The 21171-nt window shown below is 32.8% G+C and overlaps 4 protein-coding genes across 10 annotated transcripts; 2 read left to right on the top strand and 2 right to left on the bottom strand.

The window, feature by feature from the left end:
* The first annotated feature begins 1344 nt into the window (after nt 1-1344).
* On the top strand, nt 1345-3227 carry LOC105783794 (uncharacterized). The gene is made up of 3 exons (XM_052626858.1): nt 1345-1456; nt 1587-2057; nt 2827-3227. The coding sequence occupies exons 2-3, from the start codon at nt 1630-1632 to the stop codon at nt 3071-3073; spliced, it is 675 nt and encodes a 224-aa protein (XP_052482818.1). The 5' UTR covers nt 1345-1456; nt 1587-1629; the 3' UTR covers nt 3074-3227.
* A 3-nt stretch (nt 3228-3230) lies between these two features.
* On the bottom strand, nt 3231-6278 carry LOC105783793 (guanylyl cyclase 1). 5 transcript variants are annotated; one of them, XM_012609440.2, is made up of 10 exons: nt 6200-6278; nt 5437-5713; nt 5226-5350; nt 5016-5127; nt 4842-4916; nt 4618-4706; nt 4466-4527; nt 4182-4254; nt 3749-3854; nt 3231-3580 (listed from the first exon to the last, which is right to left on the bottom strand). In XM_012609440.2, exons 2-10 carry the CDS (start codon nt 5593-5595, stop codon nt 3536-3538), a joined length of 846 nt encoding a protein of 281 aa, XP_012464894.1. In that variant the 5' UTR covers nt 5596-5713; nt 6200-6278; the 3' UTR covers nt 3231-3535. The 5 variants fall into 5 exon arrangements, with proteins under 5 accessions (XP_012464894.1, XP_012464892.1, XP_012464893.1 ...); XM_012609438.2 differs by having other exon boundaries at nt 6153-6206; XM_012609439.2 differs by lacking the exon at nt 6200-6278 and having other exon boundaries at nt 5437-6009.
* A 3002-nt stretch (nt 6279-9280) lies between these two features.
* On the bottom strand, nt 9281-12810 carry LOC105783184 (2-alkenal reductase (NADP(+)-dependent)). Its single transcript, XM_012608480.2, has 5 exons — nt 12233-12810; nt 11954-12134; nt 10425-10591; nt 10236-10318; nt 9281-9775 (listed from the first exon to the last, which is right to left on the bottom strand). Exons 1-5 carry the CDS (start codon nt 12452-12454, stop codon nt 9397-9399), a joined length of 1032 nt encoding a protein of 343 aa, XP_012463934.1. The 5' UTR covers nt 12455-12810; the 3' UTR covers nt 9281-9396.
* A 3405-nt stretch (nt 12811-16215) lies between these two features.
* Nucleotides 16216-20008, top strand: LOC105783183 (uncharacterized). Of its 3 annotated transcripts, none has more exons than XM_012608479.2 (11): nt 16216-16540; nt 16722-16765; nt 17509-17589; nt 17686-17793; nt 17867-17958; nt 18040-18123; nt 18194-18263; nt 18495-18596; nt 18714-18822; nt 19652-19714; nt 19786-20008. In XM_012608479.2, the coding sequence occupies exons 1-11, from the start codon at nt 16324-16326 to the stop codon at nt 19788-19790; spliced, it is 975 nt and encodes a 324-aa protein (XP_012463933.1). In that variant the 5' UTR covers nt 16216-16323; the 3' UTR covers nt 19791-20008. The 3 variants fall into 3 exon arrangements, with proteins under 3 accessions (XP_012463933.1, XP_012463931.1, XP_012463932.1); XM_012608477.2 differs by having other exon boundaries at nt 16219-16540; nt 19804-20008; XM_012608478.2 differs by having other exon boundaries at nt 16222-16540; nt 18049-18123; nt 19804-20008.
* The last annotated feature ends 1163 nt before the right edge of the window (nt 20009-21171 follow it).

The following is a 21171-nucleotide window of genomic DNA, read 5'->3' on the forward strand; positions in this document are numbered from 1 at the left end:
AATGAGGCTGCTCCCTTGACAAAATTGGGATAATATTGAGTCAAAAGATCACGATTCAAGATAATTTCATGGGGAAGTGGGATCTCTTTAGAGTCTTCTCCAGCATTTAGAAATTAGTTTATCGGTAAATATACATGTACTTTATGCCTCGCCCAAGAAAGGGACCCAAGCTCACAGCCAGCTGTTTCACTTTTAGCGGGGCCTCTTCAATCCAAGACTTAGCCGATTTAAACAGCTTCCCTTCCTGAGCTATACCATAGGTGGCTGTATGCGTCTTCCTAAATATGTATCGAAACTGAACCTCTTCAAATGACTGAACTTTATCCTGAATTATCGTACCCATAAAATAAGACAAAATTAAATAAAGTGGATAACTAACCCTTCAAATAATTTAACCATTAATGATCATATTACTTAAATCCAATCCAAAGTAGATATGTATATTGCAAAACACCTTTCACTTTATAAACATGTCGGATTATTAAAGTAGCTGCTAATCAACCAAGTCTCAGCTAAATTCAGCAGCCCCATAACACCCTACTTAACTCTACATTTTCTATTCAAAAAGCTTGGACAATTTCGTCTTTCCACACACACACAAAAGGAAAAAAATATGGACCACCTATGTCCTAAGCCTAAGTTCCCCACTCTTACCAAATTCTTTGGTTGTCCTATCCAAAAATTTCATCCATACCACTGTTAAACAAAAGGTTATATTCTGCTATTGGTCCCTGTTCTTTGTGAAATTTGTGAATTTAACCCTTATACTTTTTAAATTGGTCAAATTTTGAAATTTTAACATTGACCCAAATAGTAACAATTAAATTCATTTGTTTAAATTCAATTATTAGTCTTGTACTATGTGTACAGCTGTAGATTTAGTCCATATTCTTCAACTGAATCATTCTAAGTCCTTACATTTTTAGAAATTTGAAATTTTAATATTTACACAAATGATAGTCGCTAATCCATTAACAGAATTTTTAGTGAGTAATATATAGAAATAACAAGCGTACATGGCATTACACGTATCATAATATGTTTGTCGATCGATTTTGAAAACAGAGATCTTAATGAATTTAACAATTATTATTTGGCTAAAACTGAAATTTTAAAATTGAAAAATATAGAAACTAAAAGGACCAATTTAAAGTATAAAACTATAACTTTCAGAAAATATAGGGACTAATAACAGAATTTAACCTAAACAAACTGTAGCAATCACTAAAAGGGCAACCAAATCAAGGGCTAAGACAAAATATCTACCTCTTAAAAAAGAAATAAATAAAAAACCCAATTTTCTCTATACTTTTCCTTACAAATCTATGTATGTTATATGAGATCTCTTATTGTATTAATATTTCTCTCTCTTGATTTTCTTCCATGTCTTGTTCTGAACTGACAAAAACAACAAGAGTGAGAAAAAACCAGACAATCAGTTTCAGCTAAGACATTAGTAAGTAACACACTTTAAAAGTTAAAAAAAAAATATTATTACCCTCGTTGTTCAAGTGCAAGTGTAAAACAATGAGCTTTAAGACATAGTTAAAACCTGTTGTAGAACTGATGATCTTGGTGTGTTAAAGAACAGAGTCACATGGAAGATTCACACTTTGGATCTTAAAAAAGATGGAAGCTTTAGCTAAAGAACCTGAAGGGGTAGTGGTAATCATCGACATTGATGGAGAAGAAGAACCAGCAAACCAGACAGACAACGAGGAGCAGCAACAAGGGACCAACAGCAGCAGGTGTTCGTCGTCTTGTTCGAATGAAGCAAAATCTGGGACAAGTGAGATCATAAAGGAGAGGGGATCTTCAGTGTCGGATACTAGTTGTTCTTCTTCTTCCTTAGAAGTGGATCTGGAAGCTGAGGTGGTGACTGAAACCAAGCTGCATTTGGACAATGTGGAGAGGGATTGTCGGATTTGTCATCTCAGCTTGGATCCAAGTAACCAAGAATGTGATTTGCCTATTGAGTTGGGGTGTTCTTGTAAAGATGATTTAGCTGCTGCTCATAAACAGTGTGCTGAAGCCTGGTTCAAAATTAAGGGAAACAGGTAAAACATTTTTTATTGTTTTGAGCTATTATTGTCTTATTTTGGTATGTACTGTAAGAAATGTGGGTGAATCTTTGTTGTAGCCATTGCATTATAGATTGGTATATGCTAGGAAGAACTTGGTAAATTTGCCGGTTTTTGAGAAAGGGTCCTCATTGGATTTATTCTGAATATGCTGTAAATACTGAGTTTCAAATTGCATTTTGCTCACTATTCTTAAACAATGAGCAAATTAATCTTTGTGGATTAGGTCGAAGAGCAAACTAGTTCTTTTTGTTAAAAAATTCGTTCATTTCTATTGTTAAAATCTGTCATCGTTGACAAAATAACAAAATAATAGCACGTGATGTGTTATGTTACATCTCGTGCTGACATACATTTTTTAACAAAAAGGATTAATTTACTCTTTGATTTAACGTACATAGATCAATTTATCCTATTTTTTAGTAGAAGGGGCAAAATGCAATCTTACACTTAATATAGGTGCCTTGATGGTACTTTTTACGCTGAATATGCTCTGCCATGTTGATCATTCTCTTGCAACACCTTTGCAAGGCCTCCTTACTGTGTTTCGGTTTTCTAGTTAAGCTGGATCAAGGCGTAAGCGGCTAATACACGGCAGATCGTATCGTGTTATTTATGTTGTTCTTGTTGCAGGCATAAGCAGTTAAATATCAGACATGAACTGATTTGTATGTTTTACCTAGCATATGTCTTGGTCTATTGATTCTCCTACTGATTTGCATGTTACAATGCCTTTTTCCCCCAGAATATGTGAGATTTGTGGATCCACTGCTCGCAACGTTGCTTGCATGAACGAGACCGAGATGATGGAGCAATGGAATGATTCGAATGATTCCATAGCTGTGGCGGCAGCAGCGGCAGTTCCTGTCGGGACTCGTGGTGCAGACTCGAGAAACTTCTGGCAGGGTCATCGGTTTCTAAATTTCCTACTAGCTTGTATGGTCTTTGCCTTTGTAATCTCTTGGCTCTTTCACTTTAATATACCATCATGAGAATCTATAGCATGTTGTTTATATTAGTATTTAGAACTTCAACAACTTTTTGTAATAATTTTATGTTGTGTTCTGTGTTGGATTTTAATTCAACATAACAAAGAATGTTATCAAATTCTGTGTTTTTTTTTTTGTTTACATTGCACCATTTGAACACTTGTGTGTAGCTCTTCATGTCCTAAAAAGGAAGAAATTTATTATATAGATCTGAGTTTACAAACAAGTTGCCAACATGGACAAAGAAATATACAACAAATACATTATAATATACAGCTCATATACAAAATGAACGAACTTATTTTACAAATGTACCTGATTTGTGGATTAAAACTGAATCATTCTTCATTGACATAAAATACTCGTTCCGAAAGCTTACTATACACGAACTTGAAAAATATGTGCAGTGCAGAAAATGATGAGAGCAGCTCAATGAAGAATATCAGGTGCTACTCGTATCAAAAATCATATTATGGGATAGTTCTGTTTACGGCTCTCATCAACGGATATCTACATTGGAACATAGCAAAGATCAAACAAGTGACGGATAATGCTAGGTGAGGATAGTTTCGGTTTATCGCATGTGAACTTGATGAAAATTTTTAAGTAATTTAGCATTTCAACCAAATAACAATACAAAAAAAGGCAGAAAGTTTCGTTGTTTTATAGATATCTTACCAGAAGAAGATCCTCGTCAGTACCGAAGGACTTGCGTGCTTCTTCGAGGGACTTTGATGAGATCCTGTCTTGTTTCCTGCACATATTCTTTCCCAAGTTTATGCTTCTAGCATAAGATCAAACAAACTCTTAAAAACGAAGCTTGAGAGTTGAATTAACATCAACAGAAGTATAACTAATAAGATAGATACAGGTTCCATTGAACCAATTTTATGAACACTGTGTATAACGGCGTGGTGTTCCTAGTGTGAAGTGCCGCCTTAAGTTTCTTAACATGCTTATTTCTGAAAATTATTCGTAAATCATCATACCAACAATGATTACCTTAATACCTGTGTTTAAAACGATTATATGACCTTGAACAAAACAAAAACAAAAAGAGATTATATAATTGGGAGCTGCCAAGCAGTGAAAAAGAAGGGTTGGGAAGTACCTAGAACTTGAAGGATCTCTAATCTCAAATTCATCCGCTTCAGCATCATAACCGCATATCACGACATAATGACCTACAACAAGACCAAATTTCTCAACGATGTGATCAAATGTGAAAGATCATATAAGTTCATGGACAAGATTATATAACCATTATGTACCACAAATATATATATATATATATATATATATATATATATATATATATTCTCATTATTAGCATTCTGATATTATATTTTCAACTTTTATACAAAAAACAACATTTTAAAAGCGTGCAACGCTAACCTGTGTATCCTACATCATTGCCATGAAATCCAGGGATGAGAACATCTCCAACCCAAGATCGACTGTAAGTGCAAGATTTTAGCAGAAGAATTTAATACTAGGGTATCATCACTATATAAGTTTCATCCAAAAACTGAAATATGAATACATACCTCAATTTGTACAGATCAACCAAAGCAATCGCAATATACTTCCCCGACAAGATCCAACAAGAGATTTCTTCTTTGCTGATTGACCTGCACTGAAAAATGGGAGCAGTTCAAAACCCCAATGAAACTTATCACTAAAGCGATCAAACTGCAGTACGAATATGTGTTCTAACCTATAACAGTTCTAATGCAAAGAGATAAAAGAAAACATGCACTCGGATAAATACCAGTATATTGATCCCTGCTTCCACTGCTTTTTGGAATAGCTTATCTACTCGAACTAGATCACTAGGCAGATGTTCCTGCAAAATACTCGAGTAGTTTCTTTGATTATTATATTAACAACAATAATACAGACACAGAGCAACTACGAAGATGCATATGATGCAAAGGTAAATTACCTTGTAATATGTCTCCCCAGAGTAGTTCGGGTTAGCTCCAAATGTTACAGTGTAATAGGAAAACCTAACGGAAAACTTTCGCAGTAAATAAGCGAGATCAACGGTCCAAATGCTGCAAACAAGATGAAATAAAATGGTATCAGCGTATATCACATCCAAATGTTCATAATGTTTATATAATTCTTTGCAAACGTTGTAATGAAAACATACCTAGTCGAGCAGCAAAGCTCGGCCAAGTTCTGAATACTATAACCATTAATGCCGACAGTAGACAAAGCCATCAAAACACAAGCAAGTCCACAGTCCCAATAGAACAGCTGGTTAATATGTGGAACCTGTAAACACCAAACAAACCTCATCATCGAAACATAAACAAAATAAACTTGCAATGCAAGGAAGCTTGAAACAATAATGCACTCACTTGAACAAAATGTGATCGAGGCAAGGCGGTCTCGTGGCCATTTCGATTATCAGATGGCAGCTCAAAAGGGTAGCATCTGGCCACCATATTCACTCGATCCCCATCTTTTTCTTCATCTGTTTTCAGAATCTTGTTTGACAGAAAATATAAAGGCCACATCAAGTGAAGCCACCCTTGATTAAATCACAACAAATGCCACTGAGCAATTATTTTAATCAGTTATAAACAACATTCAAGAACAACACCACCATTAATTCTACTTCCTTTATAGCTCTTCCTGCAGGAAAAAAAAATTCAAAATAATGATTTTTCCCTGCTGTTTTGATAATTAAAACTTATTCATAATATCATAAATTCGGTCAAATTAAAAATCTTGATTAGGTTAATGTGAAAATTTGCTTCTTCTTCTTTTTTATTATCAAAATTTAACCTTTTGAAGATATTGACAATCTGTTTAGACAGAAAACAAAGATTTTACTCAACTGATCATCGGAAAACATATCCAATAAAAGCAAAGAATCAAAACTTTCAGAAAGTAAATAAACTTTGTTAATAATAAAATAAAATAAAAACAATGAATTCTTAATTTCTGATCTAAAACATGAAATGTTAACGAAGAACTATCAAACGCGGAATCAAGAAAACCAATTAAAATAAGAGGGAAAATTGAAAAAACAAATTTAATAAAAATAAGAAAGGGAGAGAAAATAAAATACCTTTGAGAGGGAAAATAAGGAAAAAAGGGGCGAAGACTGAAACTTACCTTCTTTGGGATTTGTTGTCTGAAAATTATAGAAGACAGAGCAGAGACTTTTCAAACTGTGTAATGGGTCAGGTTGCTCTCTCTCTTTCTTTCTTTTTATTTTTATTTTAAATTATTCGAAAAATTTTATTTAAGTTATTGGTTTATTAAAATTTTTTAATTTAGGTAGTAAAATTTAAGTAGTGATTTAATGATTGATACGATGAATCATTACTCATTGATGAATAAAAGAATATATCATAGGTCCAAGTTAATATGATGGTCAGTGCTGGAGAATAAAAAAAGGAAATTATTTAGATTTTAATTTGTGAAGAATGAGAATTTTATGAAGAAAATAGAATTATAAAAATAATTTTAATAATCCATAATTTCGAATAATTTAATATATTTTAAAATTATTGATTTAACAAGATTGATGGAGAAAGTGAGATGTTGCCAAAATTCCAGTGGGTCAACACTTATCGATTAAGTGATAAAGTGGGCCAGCCTTGTCTTTCTTTTGGTATGGATAAATTTGATTCTCTTTTTATCTTATTACTTGATTTTATTTCAATTTCTGTAAAAATAATTTTTCACTTCTAAAATATAAAAACATTTTATTTAATATTTTAAAAATAATAAATTAATACATATTAAAATGATATGAAACACCCTATAATGTATTCTCACCCACCACCAAAATTATTGAAAAACCCAACTTTGATCTCACCCAATTATTGAAATCCCCAAGACTTCTACTTGTTTCACAGATGATAAAAATACCTTTTTATATTTTTATAATTAATAAAATAATATATTATATTATAAAATTGAATTAAAAATATTTAGGGTTTAGATATATATATGAGAAAGTATTAGGTATATTGTTGATAAAATATTTTAATTTCATAAATTGGAATCATAGTATAGTATGAGAAAGCACCAATCACTATTTAAATTTTAATAAGAATGTAGATTAAAATAATAATTTTAATGATGTTAAAGTGACAACTAGCATGACAGTCACGTGAGTTTTATGTTGGCATGATATTATCTTATATGCTACATCGGTAAATAATTTAAAAATTATAAAAAATATTCATAAAATAAAAATTCAAAAATAAAATAAAAGTTCATAAAAATTCAAATGAAAGTTAGCATGAAATAGACGTGGATTGTCATGAGGGTTAGTATGTTTAAACTTTACAATTTTAAAAAAATAATTTGATTATTGAAAGGTCGATAGTCAAATTTTGGCTCTTTTAAAAAGGGTAAGAGTTAAATTTAACTAAAAATAAGAGATAAATTGACAAAAAAACGTAGATTTATCATTATGTAATTTTAAAATAACTTTAAGCATTTAATTGACATATAATTGATTGAATTTTCATGTGACACTGACCATTTTACACTTGGCATTAATTTAAAGACGGCACTAAAAATGTTATCAAGTTAGTCCTATTAACAACATTACATAAATAAAGGAATTAAATTATGTCAAATTAAAGTATGGAAGATTAAATCTTAAATTTTAATTTAATAGAGGGACTAAAACCATAATTATACTGTAAATTTCAGCACTGCGGAGAGAATAAAACCAGAAATGTTTCCCCCATTAAAAAAAATAAAAATCACTGTTTTTCAAATTATTTTTAATTTATTTTCATTTAATATTATACGCCCACCACTTTGCATGAATTTAAGAGTCATTTAAGGGTGAGTTTGGATGGGCGGTGCGTTTACCTGCGGCTAGTGTAAAAACAGCGACGGCGGTGAGATTAGATATTGTAGCATGAGACAAAAAGTAAGCTAAACGCATCGCACCGCACTCAATCGCCCATCCAAACCCACCCTAAGGCATATATTTGGAAGCATGTGTTCAACCAAACAATAACTGGTAAGCATCTGTTTTAGATCTTTAGGATGTTTTTAAGGCTGGTGGAAATTTTAGAAAATAAAATTGAAAATTGTTGATACGAAGTTGGGATTGTAGCGGTTTATGACGATTCATTTGGTGGGTGGAGAGCCATAAGTGATTAAAGGTGATTAGGAACTAGATTTCTCAAGAAGATTAGAGTTCAAGAAGAGAAAGAGAGATAACTGAGAATGTAAGAGGAGAGGGAGAGATTTATTTTGTTTTGATGTTTGTCAGCCTTAAAAGTGGGCGCCTCTAATCATTCTCGAGATGTCACATTTATTCTCATATTACTTCTGTACTACTTGGAGCCTAATTGACTTATTGATGTTATGTTCTCGAATGTATGGCTTGTCATGTTAGGCCAACAATATATGTGACACATAAGTGGCATGTGTTTTATCCACATTAAGGCTATGGTCCCCAGGATGTGAGTTCATGAGATCTTAGGCTCACGAGGTTATGGGCTCGTAAAATCTTGAGCTTGCAAGGCCTTGGACTTGCAAGTATTCTTAACTTGCAAGATGATTCTAATCCAAGGTATTGACTGGTGAGGATAGCAATATGTAAAGCAAGCTCGCTAAGTGTAGGTATAACAATAGCCCCCAGTTAAAGGGGAGGTTATAAAGTGACCTCTCTTGAAACATCGATATTTTATAACCTACCTTGGTGATAATTGTTTTGATGGTTGAAAAGGGATTCACATTATTTCAAAGTATTTGCCTTTACAAATATGATCTCGTTGGTGAATGTAGGTAGATGGACTTAAATAAAATTTAGTATATTTCACTCAAGCTCTAATACTCAGAATCCAAACATGATCTAACCCAATTTTAAATTTATAATATGATTTTTTTCCTTTTTTATATGTTATATTATTTATATTATATGAAAGTTAAATATACTAAACTATAGTGTGAATATTGAAAATACATTAATTTTAAAATTTTAATAAAATATATAGTTATAGTAAAAGATAGGTATACTCACCAAAATAAAAACTAAAAATAGATATATTTTCTTGAAAAAAATATAAAGAGCCTAAAAAAATAGATATAACGTAGTTTACCCTAAATAAAATCAATTTTTTAATTTTTTTTCTGAGGGTTTTTTTTTTTTTACCTTTTTAGTCGTAAAAAAGAATGAAAATAAAAGAAAGAAGAGAGTAGAGTGAAATACATGAAGCCTGAAACATAACAACCTGGTGTGCATCATCTACATTATTTTGCCCGTCTGAGCACAAAAACTAAACATACAAAGTTAGATAGAAGGCAAAAAAAGCAGTACAGGTGCTACAAAAAGCTCAGTCTCTGGCTACACATATGACCTGCTTGCCAATGTTTTGGCCTGAAAATAGTCCAACAAAAGCAGCTGGACCACTCTCTAAACCGTTATTCATGTCTTCAATGTACACAATCTTCCCCTCTTTGAAGTTCTTAGTGACATGTTCTAAAAACTCAGGGAATTTATCTAAGTAGTCGCTTTGCAAGAATCCTTGCATCTTGATGCGCTTTGGTACAACACAATACAAATTGTGAATCCCTTTCGGATCGGAGATGCTATGTAGCGACACCATTCCGCAAACAGCTATACGACCGTGAATCCGCATGTTGAGCAAAGCTGCATCCAGAATCTCCCCGCCCACGTTGTCGAAGTAGATATCGATTCCTTCTGGGAAGTACCTATATCGACATTTTAGCTACCACTAATCAGGATGATGCACATTTGTTCCAACAAATGAAAGTGTATCATTTCTAATTTGGTTCAATGAAGGAAAATCATTGACAGGGCCTGTTTCAGTTATGGAATATGCTTTCTAAGTATCATAGAGACTCTTATACTAAAAGTTATATTGCATTTTGCCACCTTTAATAAAAAGTTAGTCCTTTACATTAGATCAAAAAGTAAATTGGTCCTTCTATTAAAATTTTTTAATATTTCTACTGTTAAAAACTAATCCTTGTATGTCAGCGTGTGATAGACGTGACACGCCACATGTCCCTGTTTAACTATTCTATCCGCTATGTTAGTTTTTAACAATAGAATGGATGGAACTTTTAATAAAAAGAACCAATTTTCTCTATGATCTAATGTTTAGGGTCTAGTTTACCCATCTTTTTGACAAAAAAAATATCTACTGACCTTTTCAAAGCAGCATCTAGGTCTGCCTCCTCTTTGTAGTTAAAGGCTTCATCAAACCCAAGCTTGTTCTTAAGAAGATCAACCTATCATATGCCAAATTGAGAGTTCAATCGTTTTCTTGAAAGTGAAAGTTCAATTCTTAATGAATTAGAATTCAACTCACACACAATTTTTGTACAAGAAAGATACCTTTTGCCTACTTCCAGCACTTCCAACTACATAGCAGCCATGTAACTTGGCAAGTTGTCCAACAAGCTGACCAACAGCTCCTGAAGCTGCAGATACAAAAACATATTCCCCTTTCTTTGGGCTACAGATTTCATAAAATCCTACATAAGCAGTAAAACCTGGCATACCTGCATTAAACTTCTAAATCAGTAATGAATTTAAACATTATTAAGAAAAATCAAATACATAAAAAGAACTCTCTAAAAAAAACAGGAGCAATTTAATTCATGTTAATTTTGAAATTGAGTATCTAACAACAATTAATCACAATATTAATGTTCTTTTTATCATTTTGGTGTAATTACAAATTTACCTTTCAAAGTTTACACTTTTTGTCTATTTATATATATTTGAAGTTAAAATTTTTTATATATTGTTTTTGAAGTTTAAAGAATTTTAAATTTTATACATTTTTTCAATTACTTTTTTTAGAATCAAGGCTTAATTGACAAAATATGTCGACATTGAAGGCTTAATTTGTTATTATATCAATCAAAATTATGTACGATTGACATCATTCTCTAGTTACTCACTTTTTAAAATTGACAAGGATTAAGTTGCTCCGATTTTTTTAGAGGGACATTTGCTCAATATCGAAATTGAGAGGAACCAGAAAGGTGTTTTTACCAATCAAAGACATGCTGTTTTTTTTTTTTCTCAAAATGAGCTACTCGATTAGCAAGACATAAGTTCCTGGCAACGTGACTAAGATTTATCTAATTTGTATTGTCAGTTTGAAATACTAGACAAAACAAACAAACACACAACAATTTTTGACTGAAACAGAGTTATTGTTCAAAAATCTATCCCCTTTGCTCACTTCAAGGCTACATAGGAAAGCTTGATTTAATTGCTTATGTATAGGCATATAACTAAACTGATCACCTCAAAATGCATCCAAATCAACCTTACCATTTATGGTTGGTATAATCAGTGCACAACAAGCATACTTGGAAGAAAAAGGAACTTGGTTGGATAACAATCAGACACAAACTGTAATGTGATCATAATTATGTACAATACTTATGATGTTCTCTCTATTATTATTTGTGGTCAGGTTTGTTCATCTTAATCAGATCACGGATGTTAAAACTAGTCAATAAAAGAACAGCAAGCATAAATCGGTAAAAGTACCATGGAGGCCCTTGTACTAAGAGTTAAATTGCATTTTGCCCCCTCTACTCAAAAAATAGGCAAATTAGTCTATATACATTAAATCGGTAAATTAGTCCTTTTGTTAAAAAGTGATCCTTCTATCTTAGCATGAGGTACATGTGATGTGGTTATTTTGTCAGCCATGCTAGTTTTTAACAATAGAAATAAATGAAATTTTTAACAAAAAGTACCAATTTGCTATCTAATCTAATATAAAGGGATTAATTTGCCATTTTTCGAGTAGAGAGGGCAAAATGACATCTAGTATAGGGGCTTCCAAGATATTTTTACCAGTGTAGATATGACGAGTTGGGAGAAGGAAGTTCGAAACATACCAAGAAGTCCCAAGTGGTAAGAGAGAGGGATAGCATCATCTGGTTGAATCTTTCTCAACTGTGAAGTGTTGTGAATCAAGCTGTACTCTTCCCATCCAGTGATTCCTGAAATGAAATCTCCTGGTTTGAAATCAGGGTTATCAGAATCCAACACTTTTCCCACTCCAAATCCTTCAATAGGCTTCACTCATCATCATCATCAAAAATGAAAATAGATTAGTTATTAACATGCATAAAATGCAAAATGTATCCTATTTGAGAGTAAAGGATGAAAAATACCTGAGAAGGAACAAAAGGTGGGATATAAGAACCATGAAAATCACGCATGCGACCTCTCATGTAAGGATCACAAGAGAGATAGAGATTCTTGACTAGAAAAGCACCCGAGCCTTTGGGAGCCTTCAACTCTATTTTCCCAATCTTCATTGCCATGTCTGTCACCTTGGGTACTCCTTCTATGTACCTTTCAAGCACCACTTGCCTGTTCTCTACTGTCGCCATTCCCTCAAAAAAGTGTAGTATTCACCGGTCTCTACACCCCCTGTTTTCTCCTTGCATTTATAGGCAACTCTCACCCGTCAGCTCAACCCACCTAACTCTCTCTAGTCAAACTATCACCTTTACTTCTTTGCTTTGCGTGTGTTCCTCTAGGCTACTATATCTACCTACCTCCAACTCTAATTTTAATAAAGTAATATAATTTGGATTTTAATGAATTTATATACTTTTGAGCCCCTTTGTTTTGTCAGACTGAAATTTCATTCATATAAAAAAGGGTTTTTTCAAATCTCATGTGAACAAATTCCATACAAAAATATAATCAATACAAGACAAGACCCAAACCACTTAAAACCCAAATCCGAAGAAACTTCACTTGAATTAGGTCATCATTATTTATAAAAGGGAAGCCAAAGCGATCTGATGAGGTTCAGTCATCAGAACGGAGGAACCACCATATGACTATAATGTCTAAAGACCCTATAACCCCTCTCCTCCGTTGTTTGGGCCTCTGGTTTTAAATGTTAGCCAAGCCCGTTTGGATCTTAAATTTTAAAGCATGTCGGGACTTTGGACTTTGAAGCGTAATTGAGGTATTGGATTTTAACTTTTAATTTGGGCTTCTAGATCTTAGCTCTTAGCTTGGGCTTCGGAATTTATGGTTTATTTATAATTATTTACAAAGTATAAACGGAGAAGAACATACCGAAACAAGGCCGACCGGACGGTGGCAAGTGGAGATCGAGCAAGGTAAAGGTCAGGGTTTATTTTCTAGATCTATTAGTGTACGGATGATTTTGGGTGATAAGGATTTTGATTCTGGATTAGGAGGATGGAAGAACTGTGGGAGGATATTTCTTTTGGCCTGTCGAAGCTCCGTCTAATTGCGGCGGTGCTGTTGTCGGAGTTCTCCATTCTTCTTCGGCTGTTAGAGAGAACCAAAGAATGAAAGAAATAGTTTTAGATGGGAGAATCGAAAGCCAGAAGTTCATAGGAGGGTGACAAAAAAGAAATTTATTACTAGTGTTACAGGACTAGACCTTTCGTCTCGCAATCCGTGCGGCCTTAGGCGATCCGTTAGTTAAAACTCGCCTAAGTCAGCCTTTACTCAAGTGAAGGTTCCTTAAGAAATCGTCTAAGGCACCAAATTAAAGAGCAGAAGCGATTTATGTCAAAAAAAATAACAAAGAACAATAGAAAGAGCGCATGCTCTCAATTCTCTTATTCACAAAGAATAATGAAACAATAACTGGAGTGAGTACAACTGAGGAGCAGACTCTCTATTTATAGTTGAGTTCCCCCAAAACCGACGGTAAGATACATTTACAACGATGGATGAGATTAACCATATCCCTTTATTTATGATTCCCTCTATCTTCTAAGATTAGTTACCATATTAGCCTAAGTTGCCATATCTTCATTATCGGGCCAACCAGGCTTCAATCTGACAGGCTTCTCCAATAACTCTTTAAATCGGGTCAGTTCTCATGGGCCAAATGATCCCCATCTGAGCAATAGACCTCTATTGGATGCATTTTGTACGATGGTCATGGGCTTTGAACCGCGGCCTGTGACACTAGGTGATTATTTCGTAACAATTTCTCGGATAATAAAAAAGAAAAATTGCTCTTCAATCCTTAGAGGTAAATATGCTTTATAGTCCCTATAGTTTTAAGTTTATTCCATTTAAGTTTTTATTTCATTTTAGGGTAAACTACAAAAATAGTCATTAAATTATTGCCTTCATTCTATTTTGGTTAATGAACAATTATTATTATTATTTATTTAGTAACTGAACTTTTCAAATCGAAATCAAACATAAGTTGATTTGGGCCTTTTTATTGGTATAATAATAAATTTAGCCCTCCAATGTTTGCACATTATATCAATTTAATCCTAAATATAAAATATTGAACAAAATTAGCCCTTATTGTTTACAAAATTTGTCATTTTGGTTGAATTTCTAAAAATTCAATAAATTTAACACACAAAATTTATAAAATTTGTCTAATTAATTCTAATTCTAAAAAATCGATAGACTAATTATTGGTCATTTACAAAATTAATAATTTAAGCTCCTTAACCTAGAAATCTTTGCTCTAGGTTTCAAAATTTCAAAATTTTATCCTACTCCAATTTTTAAGTCTTGAAGTATATCAATCTTCTTATCCTAATGGACATTCACTTTATAATAATAAATTATTTATAACAAATATTTTAATTTGGTCATTTTAGTTCTTATACTTTAAAATTTTAGTCCTCATGAAACCAACAATGATTAAATCCATTAAGTTTTAATATTTTCAAATTTGATATGGCAAACATGTTATCATTTGTGTAATGTCATGTTAGCTTATTATTTTCACGTTACTCACTAAAAATCCAATTAATGAATTAACGATTGTCATTTATGTCAAAACTAAAATTTCAAAATAAGAAAAGTTTAGGGACTTAGAATGATTCAACTGGATAATATGGACTAAATCTACAACTGTAAGTATAGCACAATATTAATAATTGAATTTAACTTAACGGATTTAATCGCTATATTTGATTCAGATTAAAATTTCAAAATTTAAAAAGTACAAGAACTAAAATTAAACAAATTAAAGTATATAACTAAATCTACAACTTTCTCCCACTTTTCGATTAACACCTCTCACATTCTTTTTTTAATATATATATTTACGTTGGATTGGAATTTGCTTGTTATTTTTTATTTATTAAGTTTTTTTGTTAGTCCCAACAATCAAAGGTATTGTCCTTATATCAAGGTTTTATTCTCGATTTTCAATAAAAGTTGTGTACATTTCACGGAGGGGATGGGCTCCTCTATTAGTGATACTTACAAGACTATCGTGCATAAGAATAATTATGAAATTAATTGTGCGCCGGACTTAAACTATCAACCTAACCTGAGGCTTATATTTGTTCCTTTTTCTTTTTACTAACAATTTTATGGATATATAGTGGCATTGGTGTTTGCTCAGCTGCTCATATCTTATTTGTAAGTATCAATGTTGTAAGGGGTGAATCAATTGAATGACTTGAGCCGATGAACTGTTTGTAGTATCTCATTGCCTGTTAATTTGCTGCAGATATACCATAGCCAAGATGTGGTATGAGTAAGAAGAGTACACTCAAATGCTATGAGATTGCTAGTTGCAATTCAGGGCCTATTATTTACATGTAATGATTAATTACTTTTTAGAGATTATGAATGGGTAATGCTTAAGTGGTAGTATCTTGAATTCCTTTTTTTCCCCCAGTTCTAATGTCTATGAGCTATCATTTTCCGGTGCTGATTGCAGAACGAACTTCCTTTTAGATGTGCGGTGTAAGGGTTTCTTCCATGCACTTGACCCTTTCAAAGGCAGTCTCGAACACTTTCGACATCATTGATTTATATGTGATTTATTGGTAATTAATTAGAATGTGGGTTTGTATTGTCCAAAGAAAAGCTTTTTCTTATGAACATATAGATGACTTCAGCAAACATGGTTATAACGATAAAAATATTAGATTAATTAAAATATAGATATTTTAATAAATTCAACGGTTAAATTGTTAAAAAAAAAACTTAAGTTAAACTTGAAAATTAACCAAGTTATGCCACACTTGGAGCTTAAATCTGTTCATATTTCCCTCTCATATGGGATGGGACTTTGGGTTTGGAAAGATAATCTCATCAATTCTTAGTACTAATATAAATTTGAATTTCAATAAAGGCAATAGTGATAATACGAAAATTTACTCTTTGCTCACCTTACTGTCTACATCATCAGCAAAACCATAGAATACAAATATCTAACAACTAAACAAAGTACTGGACCTAGTTCTTTACCTTCATCGTTTTATTGTGAAAATACCCCATGGCTATGTCAACCAAAGCTATCAATCTTGCTAGTTTTAGCTCAGTTTTTCCTTCTTCACTTGATAAGCTAAACAAGCCATCAAAGGGTGTCCAAAACAGTTTCTGGGTACCAAGAATTCCACTGGTTAAAGCAGTTCAAAGCCCAGCTGAATCAGATACTGGCAGATGGGCAAAACAAAGACGCCCCCAGAATGCAGATGGTGACTTCTTTGTAGGTATATATCATAGTTTCCCATAAAATTACTTCTTTGTAGGTATATATCATGGTTCCCCCAGAATTAGATAAGTTCTTTGCTTGAAGGGCTATTAATCTTTTCCCTTTCCCATGTTGGATGATAACTTCTCTAATTGTTTTTCCCCACAGAATTTTATATTGCTTTTTAATACATGTTGCAGATCATACATGCATAGATTGCGATACTTGTCGCTGGATGGCACCGGTAATCTATTAAGCTTGTATTTATATTACTGTGAACTATTTTGAGCATATGAATGTTAGTTTACTGTTGGTAATACCAGGAATGGAAAACAAATCTATTGCATGTGCTTTCTTGAATATAAATTTCAATGGTATGGTTTAGAAAATAAATAATGGGAAAAGATGGTTCATCAAATATTTCACTTCCTTTGTTCATTGAGAACTCATTTTGTATTAAAATCATCTCTTAAGGAATGGATATTATGTTTAACTCTTAATACTTGTGCTGGTTCACAGATTGACTTGAAATGGTGAGAAATGGTACACTTAGGTTGAGAATAATGGCAGGCATCACGGACGCTTTGCTACTAATTTGCGAAGTTTGTATAGGCTATGAAAGTTCGGATCGGCTTCCTAGCGTACGGAATACGGAATGGATTCCAAAGCCCCTCTGTTTTTTTTTATACTAACGGCATCGATTCCTAGTGCTATAACAGAAACTGCCCTTAACGCGCAAATGAAAGCCCTCACAACACTTATGGTAGTAGATAAACGGATGAACATGTATATCAATGGTATAATCATTTCATTATGTAGTGGAATCATTTCATTATGTAGTGGACTTTGCTTTGTGTATCCCTTTCCAGTGTAGTAGTAGGATGCTCATGTAGTGCAGACCACTGGCTCAGAATTATCAACTATGATGTCGGTCAAGATCTTAGAAACTATTCTACTTTTAAGGCTTTTTATTTCTTGCTTTTGCAGCAAGTCTTCACACGAGCCGGTGGGATGTCTGCAGTTTACAAACAGCCAACCTGCAAGCAGGATCGATTAAAAGCCCTCCAGGTTTACTTATTTCGTGTATTGTCATCGGTTAGAAGATGATATTTTCCTCTTATAGCAATTGCCCCTAGCTTGCAATATAATTGTTCAAATTTGCAGGCCTTGCTTTCATGTCCAACAAACTCGATCCGTACAGAAGTGCCTCCTCCTGATATCCTAGAAGCTCAGAAGACATTTCCGATCCCAATAGACGAGAAGAAACTTCCAGTAACTCCTTACTGTACCTTCATTTTAGAATATCGTTTGACAGACTGTATAGCTAATATGATTATATTTTCAGGGTGTTTATCACTGTGGGTATCATTCTTCTAAGTCATATGGAGCTTCTTCCTACTTGATCATTCATCCTGATGGAAATATACTTATAGATAGGTACAAATCTGTTTTCGGGTAAAAGATGTGGGAACAATAAAGCTTCTACATATTAATTTGAGCTAACTTGGTTGTAATAAGTTTTTGCAGCCCCAAATTCACAGAGAGACTTGCACGTAAGATCGAGGAGTTAGGGGGAGTATGCTATATGTTTCTAACCCACAAGTATGTTAGCAGAAATTTTTTTCATCTTTCTGTTCATTTATAGGTTTCTGATCCATGTTTTTATGATCAGGGATGATGTTGCAGATCATGGGAAGTGGTCAAAGCGGTTTAGTTGCAATCGGATTCTGCATTCTGGAGATGTAAGTGACGTATCATTACATCTGATATGGTCTATATCATAAACTTATACTTGCTTTGGTCCTTTTGATGTTCTTAACTCCATTTGCAGATTCTTGAGTACATACTTTTAACGCTATAGCGTATAGTGTTCTCTGCAATATAACCTTCATGCCGTAAATGAAAGTTACTGCATATCCTAATTCGATTGTCGAGTTCTAGTTGGATAGTACTTGTATCATTTATCTCTGCAGGTAGAAGCATGTACAGCTGATGTAGAAACGAAGCTAGACGGCAATGGCCCGTGGAGACTTGGACAAGATATTATGCTTATACATACTCCTGGCCATACAGAAGTGAGTTGTTAATCTAATGTATACAAGAAAATTGTCAGCAATTATAGCTTCATCATCGCTTGACAACAATAGCACTGAAAAATAGCTCATAATTGAACATTTTCTGAAATGTTGCAGGGTTCTGTTTGCTTGTTTTATATGCCACTTAAGATTCTATTCACTGGTGACCATCTACTGATGAGAGAATCCGGGTTGGACATAGTAGCTATGTACAATAGATATTCAGGTAAAGCCTATATTTCTTGGTTTTTTCAAGCTTTTGAGATGATCGTATCTTCATGCTAATGTCTGGATGTTTGAATACAGAAGTAAAAGTATCATGGAAGCTCATATATTAGGAACTGGGTTATATTTTGCCTATTTTAATAGCAGAAATGGACAGATTTTTTTAAAAGAAGGGATGAGCTTGCTTTTTGATATAGCTTAATGGGATTAAATTTTCATTTCTGAATAACCAGACGGCTATATGGGCAATTTTATCAATATATATTAAATCAGAGAGTAAACTAGTCTTTCAGTTAAAAATTTTATCTTTTTTTTACTGTTAAAATATGGTCCTTGTACGTCAGAATCTGTCAGCCACACTTGTTTTTAACAATGGAAATGGATGAAATTTTTAATAGAATAACCAGTTTGCTCTTTGATCTAATATGGAGTGACTAATTTGCTACTTTTTCAGTAGAGGGAGCAAATTACAATTGGCTTTTTAGTACAAAAGCCTCTGCAGTACTTAAATATGAATATTTTGGAAAAAATGAATAGTCGAAGAAACATAGGGTAAACCTATATGAATATACTATTATCAAGGATATCATGTTTATGGAGCTAGTGTTTCTAATAGTTATTTGATTTGTTTTTTCATCATTTACCCAAACCCGGGAAATTTTCATTTTCATTTAAGCTCTTTAAATCTTTTAAAATTTTAAATTAGTAAGGGTAAAATTGCACTTTAGCTCCCTAAAAATAATAAAAATTTGATTTAATCCTTTAAAATTTATAAAGATAGAGGCTATTAAAATTGTGAAATTACATGCTCACCATGTTGTTTTTCACAGTTGGTACGCAACTGGATAGCGTTAAAAGGCTCTTAGATTTGGATTTCAATTGGATAATACCAGGTTGGTGTTAGTTCAATATCATTACCGTTTTCGCATTCTATCGTGATTAATGGCTGATATAATGTGGAAAGCTTGACATGTATTTACAGGCCATGGTAGGAGAATCGAGTTCAAAGATGTTGGGGAGAAGAATGCAGTTCTTGAAGCTTTTGTTGAGGAAAAGTACGCCCACTATTCCTCGGTCAAGAATAAATGGTAGTATTAGGCCTTTAAATGTATGTAAACTCTAACCCATATAAACAACAACAACAATGATGATGATCATATAGAAATTAAGTAGGATAAATATCCACATCCACGATATTTTTATTAAATTTATTAAAAAAGTAATTTGAAAAAAATAAAATAAAGGTTGATGTAAAAAAGACTAAAAATATAATTAAAGCCATCTTGACAAAACATATAAACATTAGTGGCCAAATTTATCATTAAGATTTACGTCACGATATTGCTTTTGAACTATACTTATTTTCTATTATGATATTAAAATATTTTTGTCTCATTTTAGTACCTAAACTATTATTCTATTATAATTTTGGTCAAAAAATTAACAGTGTTAAACAATCCTAAATAATGTGAATATGCCACCTACAAGACATTCCTTGACATATGGTAATTGATAAAGTGACATCCATTAAAAATATATAAATTCAAAAATTACAATTTTTATAATACATCAATTATATAAAATAAAATTTATAAAAGATCACATAAAATAGAAATAATTCAGAAAAAAGAATTTTTTTAAAAATATACTAAATCGATCAATAATATACGCTGATCAACGATGTCCAATATTCAGTTGATGGACATGTTATCGATCAATGGTCATATCATCGATGATGAGGAAAAAACCAAACAAGTAGCACATTCAAGATTGATATACAAGGAATACCTAAAACCTTAAGTAACATCTCATAAATTTGAGAAACGAAAATGGAGCAAGGAATACCTCTCAAAGGTTGATATACAATGATTCAAGCTAAGTAAAAAAAATGACTACACTTGAAATAACGAAAGAGACTGAAATCCCTAGTGTGTACAAAAATAAGATGAGAATTACAAATGAAAGATTAGATTTTTGCACAATAAGCTTTGCAAATTTGTTTCGTGTCCTCTTCTTGATGTTCTTGAACTCTATTTATACCCCTCAATGGTTTCTATCAACTTGAAGTAGTTAGAGGGAAAATTTAGCTGTTGAAGACATTTACTCGAACATAAAATGTAGTTGCAGAGACTTTTGTTATGATACACTATTTAAAATATATGATCGTTCAAGTCTTAGGTACTAGACCCTAAGGCTCATGTTCCAATACCTCTATGTTGGGGTTTGATACTCCTGAATTCTCTCGTAAAACAATTTTGCTTGCCAATGAGGCAAAGGCCTGATACATAGCCATATGTATCCATACTTAGGTCAAAGGGTGAGACACCTCTGAAGTTAGTAGCTTATAGAC

Source organism: Gossypium raimondii, chromosome 13, assembly GCF_025698545.1.
Source record: "Gossypium raimondii isolate GPD5lz chromosome 13, ASM2569854v1, whole genome shotgun sequence".
Classification (NCBI taxonomy): Eukaryota; Viridiplantae; Streptophyta; class Magnoliopsida; order Malvales; family Malvaceae; genus Gossypium; species Gossypium raimondii.

Coding starts and splice junctions, on each gene's coding strand:
- LOC105783794 (XM_052626858.1), top strand. CDS start 1,630: ATGGAAGCTTTAGCTAAAGAACCTGAAGGGGTAGTGGTAATCATCGAC. Junction 2,058..2,826: donor TTCAAAATTAAGGGAAACAG/GTAAAACATTTT, acceptor TTTTTCCCCCAG/AATATGTGAGATTTGTGGAT.
- LOC105783793 (XM_012609440.2), bottom strand. CDS start 5,595: ATGTGGCCTTTATATTTTCTGTCAAACAAGATTCTGAAAACAGATGAA. Junction 5,351..5,436: donor CTCGATCACATTTTGTTCAA/GTGAGTGCATTA, acceptor TGGTGTTTACAG/GTTCCACATATTAACCAGCT. Junction 5,128..5,225: donor GAGCTTTGCTGCTCGACTAG/GTATGTTTTCAT, acceptor TCTTGTTTGCAG/CATTTGGACCGTTGATCTCG.
- LOC105783184 (XM_012608480.2), bottom strand. CDS start 12,454: ATGGCGACAGTAGAGAACAGGCAAGTGGTGCTTGAAAGGTACATAGAA. Junction 10,592..11,953: donor TTACCACTTGGGACTTCTTG/GTATGTTTCGAA, acceptor AGTTTAATGCAG/GTATGCCAGGTTTTACTGCT. Junction 10,319..10,424: donor GTGCTGGAAGTAGGCAAAAG/GTATCTTTCTTG, acceptor GGCATATGATAG/GTTGATCTTCTTAAGAACAA.
- LOC105783183 (XM_012608477.2), top strand. CDS start 16,324: ATGGCTATGTCAACCAAAGCTATCAATCTTGCTAGTTTTAGCTCAGTT. Junction 18,823..19,651: donor TATGTACAATAGATATTCAG/GTAAAGCCTATA, acceptor TGTTTTTCACAG/TTGGTACGCAACTGGATAGC. Junction 19,715..19,803: donor TTTCAATTGGATAATACCAG/GTTGGTGTTAGT, acceptor ATGTATTTACAG/GCCATGGTAGGAGAATCGAG.